Below are 16,969 nucleotides of genomic sequence, written 5' to 3' on the forward strand. Positions count from 1 at the left end.
TGTTATTTTTTATTGGATTTTTTAAATTTACATTTCAAATGTTACCATTCCCTTTCCTGGTTTCTGCTCTAGAAACCCACTATCTCCCCCTGCTCCTATGAGGATGATCCCACACCCACTCATCCTCTCCCTCCCACCTCCCCACATTCCCCTACATGGGGCATCGAGCCTTGACAGGACCAAGAGCCTCCCCTCACACTGATGCCTGACAAAGTCATCCTCTGATACATAACGGCTGGAGCCATAGCCATCCCTGTGAGCTCTAGTAGGTTGATATTGCTGTTCTTCTTATGGGGTTACAAACCCCTTCAGCTCCTTCAGTCCTTTCTCTAACTCCTCCTCCATTGGGAACCCTTTCTCAGCTTTAGTCCAGGAAGATGCAGCAAACATTCACCAGTAGAAAACAGCTCAAACTACTTGCTCCTAATCATTTCACATGAGATTCTAAGCTAAGCTCTAGGTAAACTTCTTATACCCCACTAGGGTAAGTCCGTAAGGGACAGCACTGTTTATGTCTTCTGGTATTTATGAAGTGGCAAATTCCACCACTTCTTCTCACATTGGTATGAACTCAATTTGTAAAACACTTACTGATCCTGTGTCATGTAAACAAATAATGCACTGTTACTAAGCACAGGCGACCAGCTTCACATCTTTACTATTAGCATACACACTGCACAATGACTTCATACTTCTCCCTAAACATGGCCATACTATACCAGCTTTACAATTAGAACCTTAAGTGCAGAAATCAGCTTAATGCTCCAAATGTGAGTTGTTAGTTCCCCACATTCCCATCCTCTAAACCCGGTACACATGTAGAAGATGATGAACTAACTAGATTTTCACTTAGCAAACCATTTTAATCCCTTACAAACCATTAACAATCTAACTCTGGTTTTAAAGCTGCCTTGAAAGTCAGCGTAAAGAGGGAAAGCAGATTCCTTGTGATCTTGTGCTCTCTTTATAGGACACTAGGACCCATGCTAGAAGTTTGGGTCCCAGTTTTTATTTTAGGCTACAGATCTGTGTGCCTATGATTTCTGCACATTATGAACTCTTTGGTCTCAACTACTCTGTTATAGCTGTTTTATACAAAATGAGTAAGAATCAGTTTTTAGCTGGGGTGCTGCTCAACAGAACAGTTGTTTAGAATTCATGAGGTCCTGGATTCAATCTCTAGCATACCTCCCAACAAGAATAACTTAATTCTAGGTCAAATGTCCTAAGCCACCATGAAAATATGGTATAAAGCACATCTTGGGGGCTGAAGAGATGACTTAGTGATTAATAGCACTGACTGTTCTTCAGGAGGACCCAGGTTCAATTCCCAACACCCAGGTGGAAGCTCCCAACTGCCGGTAACCTCAGTACCTGATTTATCACACAGATATACATGCAGGCAAAGTACCACTGTCCATTAAAAACAAACAAACAAACAAACAAAAACCCCCAAACCAACCAAACAAAAAATACCCCTACACATCTCTGTAATTCAGGCACTACATACCATTAGTCAACAGTCCTATAGTTAGGCAGATAAGAGGACCCTATTTTAAAGACACAAAGCTTTGAGGGAAATATCTTAAGAGTTGTTTTTAGAACCATTTTGAGAACTCAATTAAGCTGTGATATAATTTGTATTATTTATTAATAAACGATTCTCCAGATGGATCAGATGTTTGTTTGACAGAACAAACTTCAAGTGATTCAATCTGCTTTAGTTAAAATTAGCCAGGCATAGCAGTGCATACAATCCTACCAGTAGGGAGGTAGGCTAAGGGTGAGGGAGGCTACACAGGGGATCCACTGTCAAAAGGACTCTGCATACCAAGCGTTTCACATACCTAAAGGATTTATATCATTTAAATAAATTTAAAGGATAGCCTATTGTAGTGCTGAGTAGAATTATTGTGGTCTTGAGGATATTATCAAAGGAATCAAGTAAAATCCTTTGACTTACTTGAAAATTCTACTAAGCCCCCAGAATAATAAACTAGCAAAACAAGAGAGATCCTATACTTATAACCAACCCACACAACAAGGCATGCTGGGAAAGTCCCAAATACAAATGCAGGACAGGTTTGCTCTGCAAGATTCAATGCCCGGCATTTGTGTAGCAAGAAACCAAAGGAGGACCAGGATGTGCAACAGGTCTGGTTACAGGCCACCTCAACAGAGCTGACAGGTGTTTACTGGAGATGGAGGCAAGGCCCCGCTGGTGAAGAAAGAGCCCCACAAGCTCAGGAGTGCAGCTTTGAGGCTGACCCTATGCCCTCCTGGAAATCCACAGCCAGGAGACCTCTGGGAGCAAGGCACAACTGTCTGAGAAGGCCAAGAGAGGGGAAGACAACAACGAAGGAACTAAAGTGCCTGAAGGCCGAGCCTCACAACAATGAGTGACCAGAGTGCTCAGCTCATAAGGCCACTGTAACAATGAGTGACCAGAGTGCTCAGCTCATAAGGCCACTGTAACAATGAGTGACCAGAGTGCCCAGCTCATAAGGCCACTGTAAAAATGAGTGACCAGAGAGCCCAGCTCATAAGGCCACTGTAAAAATGAGTGACCAGAGTGCCCAGCTCATAAGGCCACTGTAACAATGAGTGACCAGAGTGCCCAGCTCATAAGGCCACTGTTAGCTTGGAGAGCCGTGCCAACACACATCACACGGAAAAGAACTACTTTAAAAACAAGTTGGTACATGGTGCAGGACATCTGCTTGGTAAAGAATTAACTGGAAATCTTACCTTACACTGTAAGACGTTTAATAAGCTTAGGAACTACAATTATACATTTTTGGATGAAAACAAGAAAAGTTTTAGAACACTAAATTTTGCAATGATAACCTCTGCGCACCAAAAATTCAAAGACAGCCTAGCATGGTGTCATGTTCCTCCCCCACCCCTCCACACACACAGGGCTTCTCTGTGTGGCCCTGGCTGTCTTGGAATTAGCTCTGTAGACCAGAGTCTCAAACTCGGAAAACACCAGCCTCTGTTTCTTGAGTGCTGGGATTAAAAGGCACGAGCCACTAGGCACATGGTGCCCTTTAATCCCAACATTTGGGAGGCATGTAGATCTTTACATCTGAGGGCAGACTGGTCTATACAGTGAGTTCTGAGACAGCCAAAACCCAAGGAAAGCAACAGAGCACTAATACAAACCAACACCAAGGCAATCATGAAACCCAACAATTCAATTAAAGGTCCGACAGAAGCTCAGAAGAAACAGTTCTCCAAATAACATGCATAAGTGTCCAACAAGCACACGAAAAAGATGCTCAGCTCAAGCAAATGTCATTCAAAACAGCTGGGTGCCAGGACGGCAGAACAGTGCAGGCATGGGCACGGAAACGGGAGCCCTCTAACTTGATCATGAAGACGCAAACAGTGCAGCTGCTGCACAAAGTCATGTGGGAGGTCGCTCAAAATTCAAAGCAGAGGCTGAGGCAGAGGCACTGGGAAAGGTCTGCTTGGGGTGCACAGTGAGTGTCAGGCAAGTACTGGCCATGTAGTGAGACCTTGCTTAAGAGCAGAACACAACACATAAAACAAACGGCTGGAAAGATGGCTCAGTGGTTAAGAGCACTGGTTGCTCTTTCAGAGAACTGGGCTTCAATTCCTAGCACCCACATGGTAGTTCACGATTCTCTATAGCTACAGTTCCTGGGGGTCTGACACACACAGAATATGCATACATGCAAGCAAAACACCAATGTACATACAATAAAAATAAATAATTTACAAAAACAACAAAATCCCAAACCACCAGCCCCTCTCCAATAGTGAAAGTTTAGATGATCAGCAACTCTATTTTGGCACTATTCAGAAGGATGTAAAGCAGGCGTGAGTGAGTGCTCCTGGCAGGTGAGAGGTGGCAACAACCCAAGCATCCACTGGCTGATGCACAGGCAAACACGGGCCTACTATTCAGACTTATGATGGAAGCTCTGGCATATGCTAAGACATGAACTGAATACGCATTACGCTGAGAGGAAAGAAGGCTGGACAAAAAAGGAAGAGGTGCTATCAGATTCCATTCTGTCAGAGTGAGCGGCAGACCTGGGCGATGGGGTAGGAGGAAGGGGGAGCCCCAGTCTGAAACAAACAACACAACACATAACCCCAACCAAGAATGAAAGAGTGATGGTTGCCACACACCCGGGAAGCTGCTAATGGCAACCTTTCAATATGAGGGAAGAAGCAAGGTTCTGGAGAGGAATCAGGTAGTGGCAGTAGTGTAGTCACACGAATATGCACAAAATACCTATTCACATCTTACCACAACATTTAAATTGCAACCTGTGGCCTATCGGTGTGAATACAGTGTTCCTCTGGCACTTCAGGCAGTTAGAGAGCCATGTGAGGTAGAAGGAGGTCACACGGGACAACTGTGAAGGGTAGAGGGGCAGACCATGGTTCTTGCCAAGCTCTTTTGCTGCCCAGCTTAAAATGATGGAAACAGTCTTCCACCAGCTCTGGCTGCTGTAAACTGGCCTGCCCTACTTCTGTGGATGAAATCTTTCCTTCCTTGAGTTGTTTCTGTCAGATACTCCAGTCACAATGTGAAAGTGACTGACACATTTCCAAACTAACAAATACTGAAAGAATGGTAAGGGCACACAAGAAGGTAAGCTAGACGGGATGAAAACGCACCATCTAAGTATAACTACCAAAAATCAAGATATGCATGGTACAATCACTAGGTTATGAACGCTTTATTTATCTGCTTAGAGAAAAACACGTTAATAAAAATGAATCTTCAACCCTCATCCTAGCTGCCTGGAAGCCAGAATTCTGCTAGCAGCCTTCAGATGAAGATGTAGAACTCTCAGCTCCTCCTGCACCATGCCTGTGTGGATGCTGTTATGTTCCTACCTTGATGATAATGGACTGAACCTCTGATCCTGTAAGCCAGCCCCAATTAAATTTTGTCCTTTATAAGAAGAGTTCTTGGTCATGGTGTCTGTGAACAGCAATGAAAACTCTTATGACAGTAGCTAATGAATCACCCTTCCCACACAATTGCCTTTTACACAGTGCTTTTAGTGGGAAATTTCAGAAATACAAAGAGGCCCCAGGAGCACAGAGATGGAAGTCACGTCTGAGTTAGACTTATTTTTGTCACTGAGCTGTGTGACTTCAAAAAAAGGGAATTTAACCATCATGATTCCTATCTTCCTTATTTACATGAAAAAAGAGAAAGAGGATACCCAACTCATATGAGTGTTTCAGAGCACACAGCAAGAAATCCAAGAATTTAAAGAAGTTACTCTTTAGGCTGGGTGTATGGGGCACCCCTTTAATCCCAGCAGAGGCAGGTGGATCTCTGTGGGCAGTCTGGTCTACAGAGCTCTAAAACAACCAGGACTACCTAACCCTAACCGCCACCATTGCCACCACTACCACTACCACCTCCTCCTCTTCCTCCTCTTCTTCCTCCTCCTCCTCCTTTCTTCAATGAAATCATTAAATAATCTTAAGCAGGAGATAATGAAAGCAAAATTAAACTAATAACAAAATTTACAAATTAACAAATTTACACTAAGAAATTAAAAGACAAAGTAAGAACCTTACTAAGAAGATGTGAGAAATGTAGAGCATGCTCAAACTAAGTAACACATTAACAGTTCACACAAAGGCAGTGTTTACTGTTAACAGTAAATTTAAACTTAAAACTTTAGAAGTACCAAACTGTCCCCAGAGCCCTTAATTTAAAAAGAGAAATCATGTACATAAGTTTTATTAAGGTCCTTGGAGACAGGGGCATGTGATAATTTATTATAAGAAATTAACTGAATCTGCTAATTAATTTAGTGGCAACAACAGAACTTTAATTGGCATCCACTCTGCCTTTCTTCATTTAAGTTTTTAGGTTAATCCAGCATTCCTCCATCTCAGGACTGGCCAGACCTCTCTCCCTGCCCTGCCCCCCGCAGGGGAAGAACCACTGCAGGCCTCTGTGCTTAGAAATGGTGAAAGGCATTCCCAGCTTCTATGCACTCGAGACCAGTCATAACCCCACCCACTCACCCCAGCAACGACAAAACTGATGAGAAAGATTCACTCGGTCTACACTACGCCTTCTGACGCACGCCATCTTACAAACTAATACTGCCTTGCTTGGGAGGTAGCCCAGTTGTAGAGCACAGGCTCGGCGTGCACAAGAGCCCTGGGCTGATCCTTATGCTGCAATAAGTAACTACACCACACCTTATCTGGGATTAAAATCCAAGTCTGTGTTCCCAAGTCAATACCGTGTGCTACATATGAGAACTACAGGAAAAGAGAAACTTCTGTAATGCGAGAGACCTGTGCAAGCTTAAACCTGCACAGAATCTTCCAGAAAGGAGACCCCAAAATAGTTAGCAGCTAGTACTATAAGACATGGAAAGGTTTATCTTAACTCCCATTCTACTGTTTCGTTTACCACACACCTGTAATAATTTTCAATAATGGAATACTTTCGATCAGTGGTTCTCGACCTGTGGGTCACAACCCTTTTGGGGAGTCCAATGACTTTTTCACAGGGGTTAGGTAGGACCATTCAGAAGCAGATATTTACATTATAATCCATACCAGTAGCAAAATTAGTTATGAAGTAGCAATAAGAATAAACTTTACTGTTGGGGGGAGGGGTAACCACAACACAAGGAACTGTACTAAAGGGTCACAGGCATAAGGCAGGTTAAAACGCCTATCCTAAGTGCATCTATGTGAAAAGTGAAGCCAAGACCAAACCTCCTGACAGTGATAGGTTGAGAACCTCTGTGAGAAACTACCTCTCTAGGCACCGGTGATCTAACAGAGCCCAACAGAGGAATGGGGAGAAAGAAAAGCAGCACTTCCCCGAATGAATAAAGAACAGTCTCCCACACCAACGAGGAGGTAAGGAACGTAGGAAGACTGTCTTCATGCTTCCAGTGACACTAATTAAAAATGAAGAAGCCACTACTGTAGGCAAGAAAGTAAAAATAAAATGATGGCCCAAGAGGAGACTGAGGTGGGAACACTGTGTTTGGGACTACCGAGGGCCACACAGTTCAAGACTAGAATGAGTATAGTGCCCAAAATACAAAAAATGTTTAGCACAAGCAGATTTGTTTTGTATAGCTGTTGTCAAGTGAACACATTACACAGGATACATATGTTGTTGACTTTTTTTTTTTTTTTTTTTTTTTTTTCTTTCGGGCTGAGGACCGAACAGGGCCTTCCACTTGCTAGGCAAGCGCTCTACCACTGAGCTAAATCCCCAACCCCCCACAGGATACATATGAATAAAACATGAAGCTGAGGTAGTCTCATAAATCAAAACATTTATCCCTGAAGATTATTGGTTCTAAGTACTTACCCGGCCTAACTCTTGGGTACTTAAACAGGAAGAACTACAATGCATTAAAGTTTTCATATTAAAAGCATGTCTGACTGCAGGACCTCTAGAAAGGCAGTAATAGTCCTAAAAAACACACTATGGTGCTGGCTCAGTGGTTAAGAGCACTGGCTGCCCTTTCCGAGGACCAGGTTCAATGTCACTGGACAAGAAGGATGGACTGGAGAAGTTTTAGAGAGGCAAAGGAAGCCAGAACGAGGAGGGAGCTGAGAGAACATGGTGGATTCCTCTCTGCACACATTACAGATTATTATGACTATTCTAAAGGCATGGGTGTGGACAGGATTTTGTGTTACCTAGATGGGTAAATTATATTTTATCAATTGGATCAGAGGATATTGTGTGATGTGTTCTTTCATGTGGTGACTTAATTGAGTTTAAGAGAGTGTATAGTGGCTGGATGCACTGGGCTGCTATGGAATTGGGATGTGTATGCCTGGTGTGGTGGAAACCAGCCAAGGGAGCTGTGAGGGCGGGGTGGCCTGACAGGGTGTCCGGTCGGAAAGTAGATGGGGGCAGCATGGAGCTGCTTAGATAAATTAGCTCTAGTTCCAATGGCCTACCAGAACCGAACCAGAACTAGCGAAGAGAACCAGACTGCCAGGGTTCGAGTGGGACCCGGTTCCGCCCCATTTTTATTATTACTGCAACGGCTCACAACTGTCAACCTCAGTTCTAGGTAATCTAACAACCTTAGAGAGAATGCACATAAAAAATACATGTCCGGGCATGGTGGCACACACTAGAATTTGGGATGCAGAGTCAGACAGATCTCTGTGAGTTTGAAGCCAGCCTGGCCTAAATAGTGGGTTTCAGGATAGCAGGGCTACACAGAGAAACCCTGTCCCAAAAAACTAAAAAAGGAAAGAAAGCATTTTTTCTTTTCTTTATTGTTTTGAGTTTATAATTCTTCCTTCCCCTTTCTCCCTCCATTACCTCCCATCTACCACCACCTCCCCTCAAACTTATGGCCTCTTTAATTTTGCTGTGTGTGTGTGTGTGTGTGTGTGTGTGTGTGTGTGTGTGTGTGTGTGTGTGTGCATTCCTAATATGAGCACAACCTCTTCAGGCCATATAATGTTACTTATTATATACGTATGTTTCATGGCTGTTTCCTGTTGGATAACCAGTTGGTGTGCTCTTCCCTGGGAAGCTTATTTCTCCCACTCTCAGCATTCCTTAGTTCTTTGTCTAGGGTTGAAGGCTCAAGCTTTCCTTCCATGTTAATGACTTTGTTGCTGTCATCCTTGTCCCAGTTTGGAAAACCAAAATACAAACAGACAGATGGACAGCAAGACAAAAACACACCAATTGGAAAGGTGCTAGAGAGCAGACCATGACAAAGATACTTGAAAAGGCATGCTTTTTATAACCTGATGCTAAGGGAGCTCTTGGATTTGATCAGAAATAAATGCATCCTAAACTGAACTAGCTAAACGTGGTGCCACCACTTCTGTAGTCCAGCATTCGGGAGGCTGGGGCGAGAGCAAAACCCATGAATAAAACTAACTAAAAGAATGAACTGTTTCTCAGAGAAGCTGGGTCAGTCTCTTAAGATGGGCTGTGACCTCGGGTTTTACATCAGACACTGATGGGCTAGGGCTGTTGTTACACTTTACTAAACTGATACCCCCTCCCCTTGTTTTTTTTTTCTTCTTCAAGACAAGATTTCTCTATGTGGCCCTGCCTGTCCTTGAACTCACAGAAATCCATCTGCATTTGCTTCCCAAGTGCTGGGATTAAAGATGTGTGCCACCACCACAAGGCCTAAACTGATTAAAAAAAAGTTATGGGTCTGGAGAGATGGCTTGGTGGTTATAATCACTTGCTGTTCTTCTAGAGGACCAAGGTTCAATCCCCAGCACCTACATGGTGGTTCACAACCACCTGTAACTCCAGCTCCAGAGGATCCAATGCTTTCTTCTGGCCCCTGGAGATAACAGGTGTGCAATATCTATATGCATAGATATCTACATGCAACCAAAACGCCTATACACATAAAAAAATCTTAAAAACATGCTTTTATATTTATTTTTATGTGATTGAGAGAGACAGGAAGAGGGTGGGTGGGGGAGAGAAAGAGAGATATTGATTGGGAGAGACTGAGATTCTACTGTGTGGGTCCCACAGATCATATTCAGGTTATCAGGCTTGGCAGCAAGTGCTTTTACCCGCTAAGCCATCTCATCCGCCCACTAGACTTCTCTTAAGCTTGATCCAAAAAGGATATTCTTTATTTTCCAGTCCTAAAGATAGTTTTATTCTTAAACTACATAGTCACCTATTCCTTAGAATGACTGAAACGGAAAGTTACTCAGTGACAGACACAAGTAAGACTGACTCCACTCTTAAATAAGCACAGAAACGCTTTTTATTTTTGAATCTGTCAATCTAAGACATGGAAACGAAGCACTGAATACTAAAGGATACCTTAGCATCATGGATGCATGGCAGTTAAGACCTTACCGTTTGTTCTAGCATCTCAGCTTCTTATTCTGTTGGGTTTAATTTATCAAATGTTACTTGAGGTTTTTTTTTTTTTTAATGACACTTGATTATAACCTTCTAAGAAAAATTCAAGAATGCAGGAAATATGAATTTAAATAGGACAGATGTTCAATTAGAGATCATCACTAACATCACTAAAAGATCAGGTGTGTGGGGAGGACTACTGGTACTTGAAATTTGAGTATTTGAAATCACCTTTAAGCAACAAAAACAGAAGCAAAAAATTGTCTGAGGTAGGAGGGATGCTGCTGCTTCTCCAAACAGACATTTCAATTATCCGGCCAGGAAAGACAAAGTGTTCAAGTACTCCTTCATATGCTTAAGGCAATAAATAAGCACAGTGGTGAAGCAAGAACCGGGTGACCTGGACTAACTAGGCAAATTTGAAGAGACAGATTCTACCACTGGGAAGGATGTTTGCTTAAAGCACACAAACCAGGCCACAAAAACAAATAAAGGAGCAAAGACCTGTGGTGAAAACAGAAAAAGACCTTTTACTGAAAATAGAAAAACAAACCCATTCACAAAAATAGGACATCTACAGCTCTATAAAGAGTTTCCACAATGACTCTGACTTGTAGTTTTTTACCAGCATTATTCGGGGCTATTTGAAAAAGCCAAGTTTACTTAGTGCTGGCTAATTCATTGCTACTTTTAGAGAACTGAAATAAAAACTTGATTCTCTTAGCATAAGCATTATAAACAGTAGGTTCTTTTCTTCTCTACAGCACCAATATTGATCTAAGAGTGATACAAATTAATCGGGAAAGAGCATGACTCAAAAAAGATGAAAAGAGAACAGAAGAGGGACTGCAAAAGCCCAGTTATAAAGAAAACTCCACTGTCCAAGAAAAAAAAAGCAATTTGCAAACTTGATAAACCAGGTTAGACTTAAGATCAGTTGAACTTAAAGCAGAAATTAATAATCTAAACCATAAAATTTCTGCCACTTCAAAGGCAACAATGTAACAAACTTTTCTAAACTTGTTTGCTTAGCAATGAGAGCCTGAATTCCACAAACTATCCACAAAGAAGTTAAGTCCTTACGTGGCCTATTTTCCTAATGTACCTTTCAGAATAACACTACCAAAATTCTACTACAAGGCAAATAATAAAGTGAAAAATTAAGGGGGCTAAAATTTATAAGTAATATGAGAATGGGGACTAAAAAATGTATTTACATGTTATTCTGAGTAATTTTGATAGCTTTAAAACAGTTAGAAGTCATGTATGGTGCCACAGGCCAGCACTCAAGGAGGGCTGAGGCAGGCAAGAATTTGAGGCCATCTTGCATTGCACAGTGATACAGTCTCAGAGTAAACAAACTAATTTATTTATTAAAATAACTACCCAGATGTCAAGATGTACATGTTATATTCAAGACCAGTAAAAGACTGTCTGACAGGCTTCCTTCAACGAAAGCGAACACAGTATTTGAGTGGTGAGTTGGGAGTGCTGACACTGGCATAAGGGGACAAAAGCAAAGCTGCTTGACAACCTCTTCACACAGTAATTAACCTCACTGCAGGATTTCTATAAACAGTAGCCTTTTCAAAGTATTACTTCTAAGCAATGTAACTACCCAGGTCTCAACTCTTAACATTTGAAACAATGAATCCTATACAATTAAATGTATCCTCTCCAATGACTAGATTTGGCCAAACTATTCTGTTGTGATTACTGAAATTATCCTAATATAAATCACCCCACCTGCAAAGTTTAAATTAATAAAACACGTTTGTTTCTCCGTCAGGCTTGGTGCACATTCCTTAATCCCAAGTGTGAGACAAGAGGTAGCTAGGTGTCTCTTTTGAGTTCAAGGCGAACCTGCTCTACATATTTAGGTCCAGGACAGCCAGACCCACACAGCGAGACCCTGTCTCAAAACAATCCCCCCCCCCCAAAAAAAAACAAAATCCAACAACGAAAGGCTTACTCTGTGCCTTACAGTTTAATTAATAAAATTCTCTCTCTCACACACACCTCTGCATTTGAGGCAAAACGTTTATTACATAACTCACACTTATGGTAAACTCAGAACATTCAATTTAATAGTAAAAACAACGATCAACCAACTTGTTTCTGCAGTATCTACTCATTTTAACATTCGACGACTAAAACAATAAAGCAGTACTTACATTTCTGTTGAATTTGGTGAAAGAATGGTGCATATAAAACCTGTGCATATAAACAATCGCAGTGTTTATTGTAAGCTGAGAGCTGGGATGCAACGTTTAGAAAATAAACTGGGCAAAAACTAAATTAATTTGAGTGGAAAACCCCTTTCCATTTACACAAGATCCTATTCTCCACCTGAATGTACGTAAGAAGTCTGCGGGGAGAAGAGAAATCAGGCCAAATGCCAAATTATTCTAATACGCTACGTAGAAAGAGCCCAGGAGTTACTTGCAATGGCTACAGCTTAGTACAGTAGAAATAAAGTAGTCGAAAGGCACGCGCCACACACCCGAAGAACATGAAACATCTCTATGCGTTCCCACCGCGCAACAGAGCCGCCCTGGAGCCGGCAAGGAAGCCTTGGAAAACACTTTCCGTGAAACATCTGGGACCTTTCTACGTCTCAAGGCCTTTTCTGACTTCCGAAGAAGTGGAAGGGGCCGCCCCTTGGCTTCGCTCATCCCGGATTCCTCTCTCGCCAGGGAAGCACTGCTATTCCCTACCGCATCACGCGCTTCCCGACACAGGTTACACAACGCGGGCTCCCGGCCCGCCTTCCCCGGCACATCTCCTCTTCCTTGGGCTCTCCGCCGCAGCTGGGGCCCTAGCTTTTTGTGTTTCTCTCCCGAGATCAAAAGACCGCAGAGACAGCGGCGCCATGTTACCGGGACAGTAGGCCCGGTCACCCGGCGAGCGCGACCGGGGCGTGTGGGACGCAGGGCCGCAACTAGGAAAAGGATACACATTAAGACGTTGCCCCATGTCCTGGATGAGGTTGGCCGCCTGCTGGCGATGCGACAGCTCTTCATCCGCTTCCACTCCGCAGCGGCGGCTCGGCGTGTTCTCCAGCTGTTCTCGAGTAAAGAACCAGCGAGAAGAAGCTCCACGGCCCGACGCCATGACACTTCCTCCTCCGCCCGCACCCTTAGCCCGCCCCCTCCCCGCCTGCCTCCGGGACTCCGCGCCAATGCATTGAGGCCCCGCCCCAATGCGCTCTCCGTAGAGTGGGCCACGCCTTTTCCGGGCCTGCTGCTACCCATGCGCACGCGCAGGGACCGGCCTGGTCGGCTCGCACTGGTCTTTTGCTTTCTCTTTCCGGCCTCCCTCCTCTCTGTCTCTCTGGCTCGCGGGACCACAATGCTCCGCGCCTGTTGTCATTGGGAGGCGCCGTAAAGTAGGGGGTCGTTCGAAAAATAAAAGGTCGACGCGGTGCATGCTGGGTCTGGGAGGGGGGCTAAGGAGGAGGGGCGGGGCGGACAAGGAAGAGGTCACGCGACTGCCCAATAGGGCCTGGGCGTTATCCTTCAACTCAACGTTTAATGTTTTTGGTCTGTGAGTTCGTGGGTGCATTAAAGTCAGAAAAGGCTTTTATAGTTTCGGCTTCATGCGGTAGCCTCCATTTTCTTAAATGTTTGTGGGTGTATTTTCTTAGCTGTGTTGACCCCTGTGCCCACGAATGGCCTCGCATCCGGAGGTCGGCTCTGGGAGGAGTTAGCCAGGAAAGACTGTAAAGAAAGAACGCTAATTCTAACAATGATCAACACTTAAGTGTCTTCTGTGTTTTTTCAAACATCGCTAGTAGATGTTGGGGGCATGCGCCTTTAAAACGTTAACTTTAAACCTAAAGCCATTCAAGGAGTATGGGTTATTTTAAAACAATGTGTCATGTGTCCCAGGCTGGCTTTGAATTCACTCTTTTAACCAAGGATGAGCTTGAATTTACAATCCTCTTGCCTCCCCCTCGGAAGTGCTGGGATTACAGGTTGGTGGCATCACTCTGCGAATATCTTTCTTATTAAGTTACTTGTCCAACATTCTAAAAGTTAATAATTAGAGGTCATGACTCTCTAGATCTTCCATCCAGATGGGGTGTATGGTTTTAAACCTCTGTGTGGTTTCTGCGAGTTGGATTTGGGGACAGTTGGGGAGGAGCAGAACGTAGTAACACAGGTTGTCCAGAAACAGAGTGCAGGGATTATAGGCTGGTGTACGACATCTTGGTTGAAGTGCTGGAGTTTGCAACCGAGGGCCTCAGGCATAGTAGGCCAACAGTACCAACTGAGTGCAAGAAAGCCAACTAAGGAAAAATTTGTTTAGGATTTTATAAAGTAACTGATGATTTAATTCCATCTTTTTGTTAGGAAGCACCACTCACTTGGCTACATGTTATCTTCCTCTGAGTTAATGCCTATTGTATATGGCCAAATTACACTTTAGTTTTTAAGTATTTTCTGAAGACTAATAAGGTAGCAAAAACTGTTTGTTTGTTTCTAAAAAGTCAGTGAAGGCTGTTGAGATGGCCAACTGGCTAAAGGCACTTGCTGCCATCCATTCAGTCACCACTGCCCATATGGTAGAGGGAAAGAACCAAATGCTACAAGTTGTCCTCTACTTCACATGTCCTTCACATGTGCTGTGACACACATGTATGTACACACTCATGCAAAGTAAACAAATGTAAAGAAAATAACCCTATTTTTTAAAAACTCCTAAAAGCAAAAATAAAAGGGCTAGTGTGTTTCTGATTAAAACTTGAGGCTTTCATTTGTCAGGATTTTGGGGTTCTTGCCCTCGGCCTACTGCCTGCCCTGTTGTACTGTACTAGTGTTTTGATTATTGTAGGTGGTTATTGTGAACAGCCACCTAAATAATACCTTGTCACAGATAATAACAAGAATTTACAGCTCTCACATCTTGTTATGTAGATGCTCCTAGATTGACTTAAAGTGAATTCTCTAAGAACCTTTCCACAACACCCATTCCTAGGATAAAAAAGAGAAAAGAGAGCTGCTTCAACTTGATAGCATCTACAAGAGCCCACAGCTAGCATGGTATTTGATGCTTAGGTGGCTTCCATAGAAGATTCAGGACAGGCAAGGCTGCCCTTCTCTGTAGACGCCTTTCCACACTGTATGAAGTGTTTAACAGATCTGTCCTTTTTTGTTTTCATTTGTTGTGGGGTGGGTGTATGTTACCTGGGGAATTGCAGTCCCTCCACAAGCTTCTTATCTTAGATTCACTAATAAAAAAAATTTAGAAGACTCAGAAGAAAGTTCAAGGACAACTTTATTAGAGTTAAAAAAAAAAAATTCTAGGGCCAGCAAGCTATAAACCTTGGCTTCTACCTGGAAGAGGAAGGAAAAGAGGAGAAAGAAAAGCCCATGCTGTTTGTAAGCTTTGTGGCTGAAAGAGGAGAGCTAACAGAAAGGATGAGAAATTCCTCTGTGTGTGTGTGTGTGTGTGTGTGTGTGTGTGTGTGTGTGTGTGTGTGACAGAGAGAGAGAGAGAGAGAGAGAGAGAGAGAGAGAGAGGAGTGAGCGTGGCATGTCTAAGATTTGGCAAGTATTAGAAGCAAAAAGAAATTGGAAAAGTATATCCTTTTTTGAGTAGAACTTAGGAAAGTAGATAGGGTTAATGAGGCTGTGTGGTTGTGGTTCTTAAGCAGCTATGCAGAGGGCAGAGAAAGAGAGTCTGGGAAGAAAAAGTACATAATATCATTAAAGGTATAATTATTTCTTCTATGCCTTTAGCACACAAAATGAGACTGCCGTTCAGAAGGGGCTCTGATTCTAGCCCAGTTGGAATCATAGGACTATTTAGGCCAGAAGTTCTACCCGGTTTCTCTTAATGGGCCTTTAACACTACTGTAACACCAATATATATCTATGGCATTGAATGGTCAGGCCACTTGTGATAATGAAACCGTCATAAACTGTGGTTGGTCTTGTCTGTCACTTGGGCAGATTAAGGAGAGCCTGGCAGATTAGTACAACACCCATCTGGAAGTGTCTGTGACGGTCTTTCCAGAGAGAAATTACCTGGGGAAAGACCCCTCCTGAGTGCAAGTGGAACCACCCCATAAGGTGGAAAAAAGAAAAACCCCTACCACACTGCTTTCTGGTCCCTGTGGCATGAACTACTGTGCTCCACCATACCATATCTGTGATGCTGGACTGAAATCTGGTATTGAATGGGAAGAAACCTTGTGTCTCAACTTGTTTCTATTGCATTTGACTACAGTGGTGGAAGAGTGACCAGTAGAGAAATATGGTGTGGGGTCGGGGTCAGGGTCGGGGTTAGGGTCAGGGGAGTGCAATTACAGCTGACTGTAATTAAGAACTGATTTGTAGGAAGATGTAGAGAAGCTAGCTGCCGAACCCCAGGATTCTGCAGACATAACTTCTGGCAGAGAGCTGAAGAACCTTTAGATGGGAACAAGATTTCTATTTAGAATTGGACTAAAGGCCATTTGTATTCTGTTGCCTAGATTCTGTCCATGCCCTAAGACTATGGGGAGCTAGGTTTATTGGTAAGAGACTAGGTAATCAGGAGATTTCAAGGCAGCCCATTATTCCAGCTGTGGACTAGGCACTTGTGACTGGTTTAAACTAGTTTCATAGTGAGAACTGAGAACAAAGAAGCAGAAGAAGGATTTGAAAAGTAATTTAGTTAGAAAAGGCATGTTTAAAGTTAAAGAAAGCAAAGTGAAGAGATTAGGCTCTTAAAAAGAACCGGGGGTGGGGGTGTTCTGTTGGGAGACAGTGCATTGAAGAAGCACTGAAGTCCTGGGTTCTATCTCCAGCACTGTATAAAAACAAATTAGGCATGGTGGGACAGCCTATAATCCCAGCACTGGTGGGGTGTGGCGTGTGGGATGTGGGGTGGACAGAAGATGTAAGGGCTACTTGCCCAAGGACGGATAACTCCCTGGAATGCTGGGGCTGTTGTTTATGTAAGGTAACAAGCCACATGTTATCACTTCAATAAACGTAGTTGGGGGGTTGGGATTTAGCTCAGTGGTAGAGCACTTGCCTAGCAAGCGCAAGGCCCTGGGTTCAGTCCCCAGCTCCGAAAAAAAGAAAGAAAAAAAAAAAATAAACGTAGTTGGTTGCT

At 43.3% G+C, this 16,969-nt stretch overlaps 1 protein-coding gene across 3 annotated transcripts in view; it reads right to left on the reverse strand.

The window, feature by feature from the left end:
- Positions 1-13,001, reverse strand: part of Ccnt2 (cyclin T2) — a 33,777-nt gene extending 20,776 nt beyond the window's left edge. For all 3 annotated transcript variants that reach the window (XR_004389340.1, XM_032915757.1, XM_032915756.1), the window contains exons 1-2: positions 12,819-13,001; positions 12,037-12,118 (exon numbers count right to left, since the gene is read on the reverse strand). Coding sequence is in view for 2 of the 3 variants with exons in the window: in XM_032915757.1 (XP_032771648.1) it covers positions 12,037-12,118; positions 12,819-12,976 (240 nt within the window). In the remaining variant the exon portion in view is untranslated. The remainder of the gene's footprint in view (positions 1-12,036; positions 12,119-12,818) is intronic.
- Between the last annotated feature and the right edge of the window lie 3,968 nt (positions 13,002-16,969).

Source organism: Rattus rattus, chromosome 10 (assembly GCF_011064425.1).
Source record: "Rattus rattus isolate New Zealand chromosome 10, Rrattus_CSIRO_v1, whole genome shotgun sequence".
Taxonomy (NCBI): Eukaryota; Metazoa; Chordata; class Mammalia; order Rodentia; family Muridae; genus Rattus; species Rattus rattus.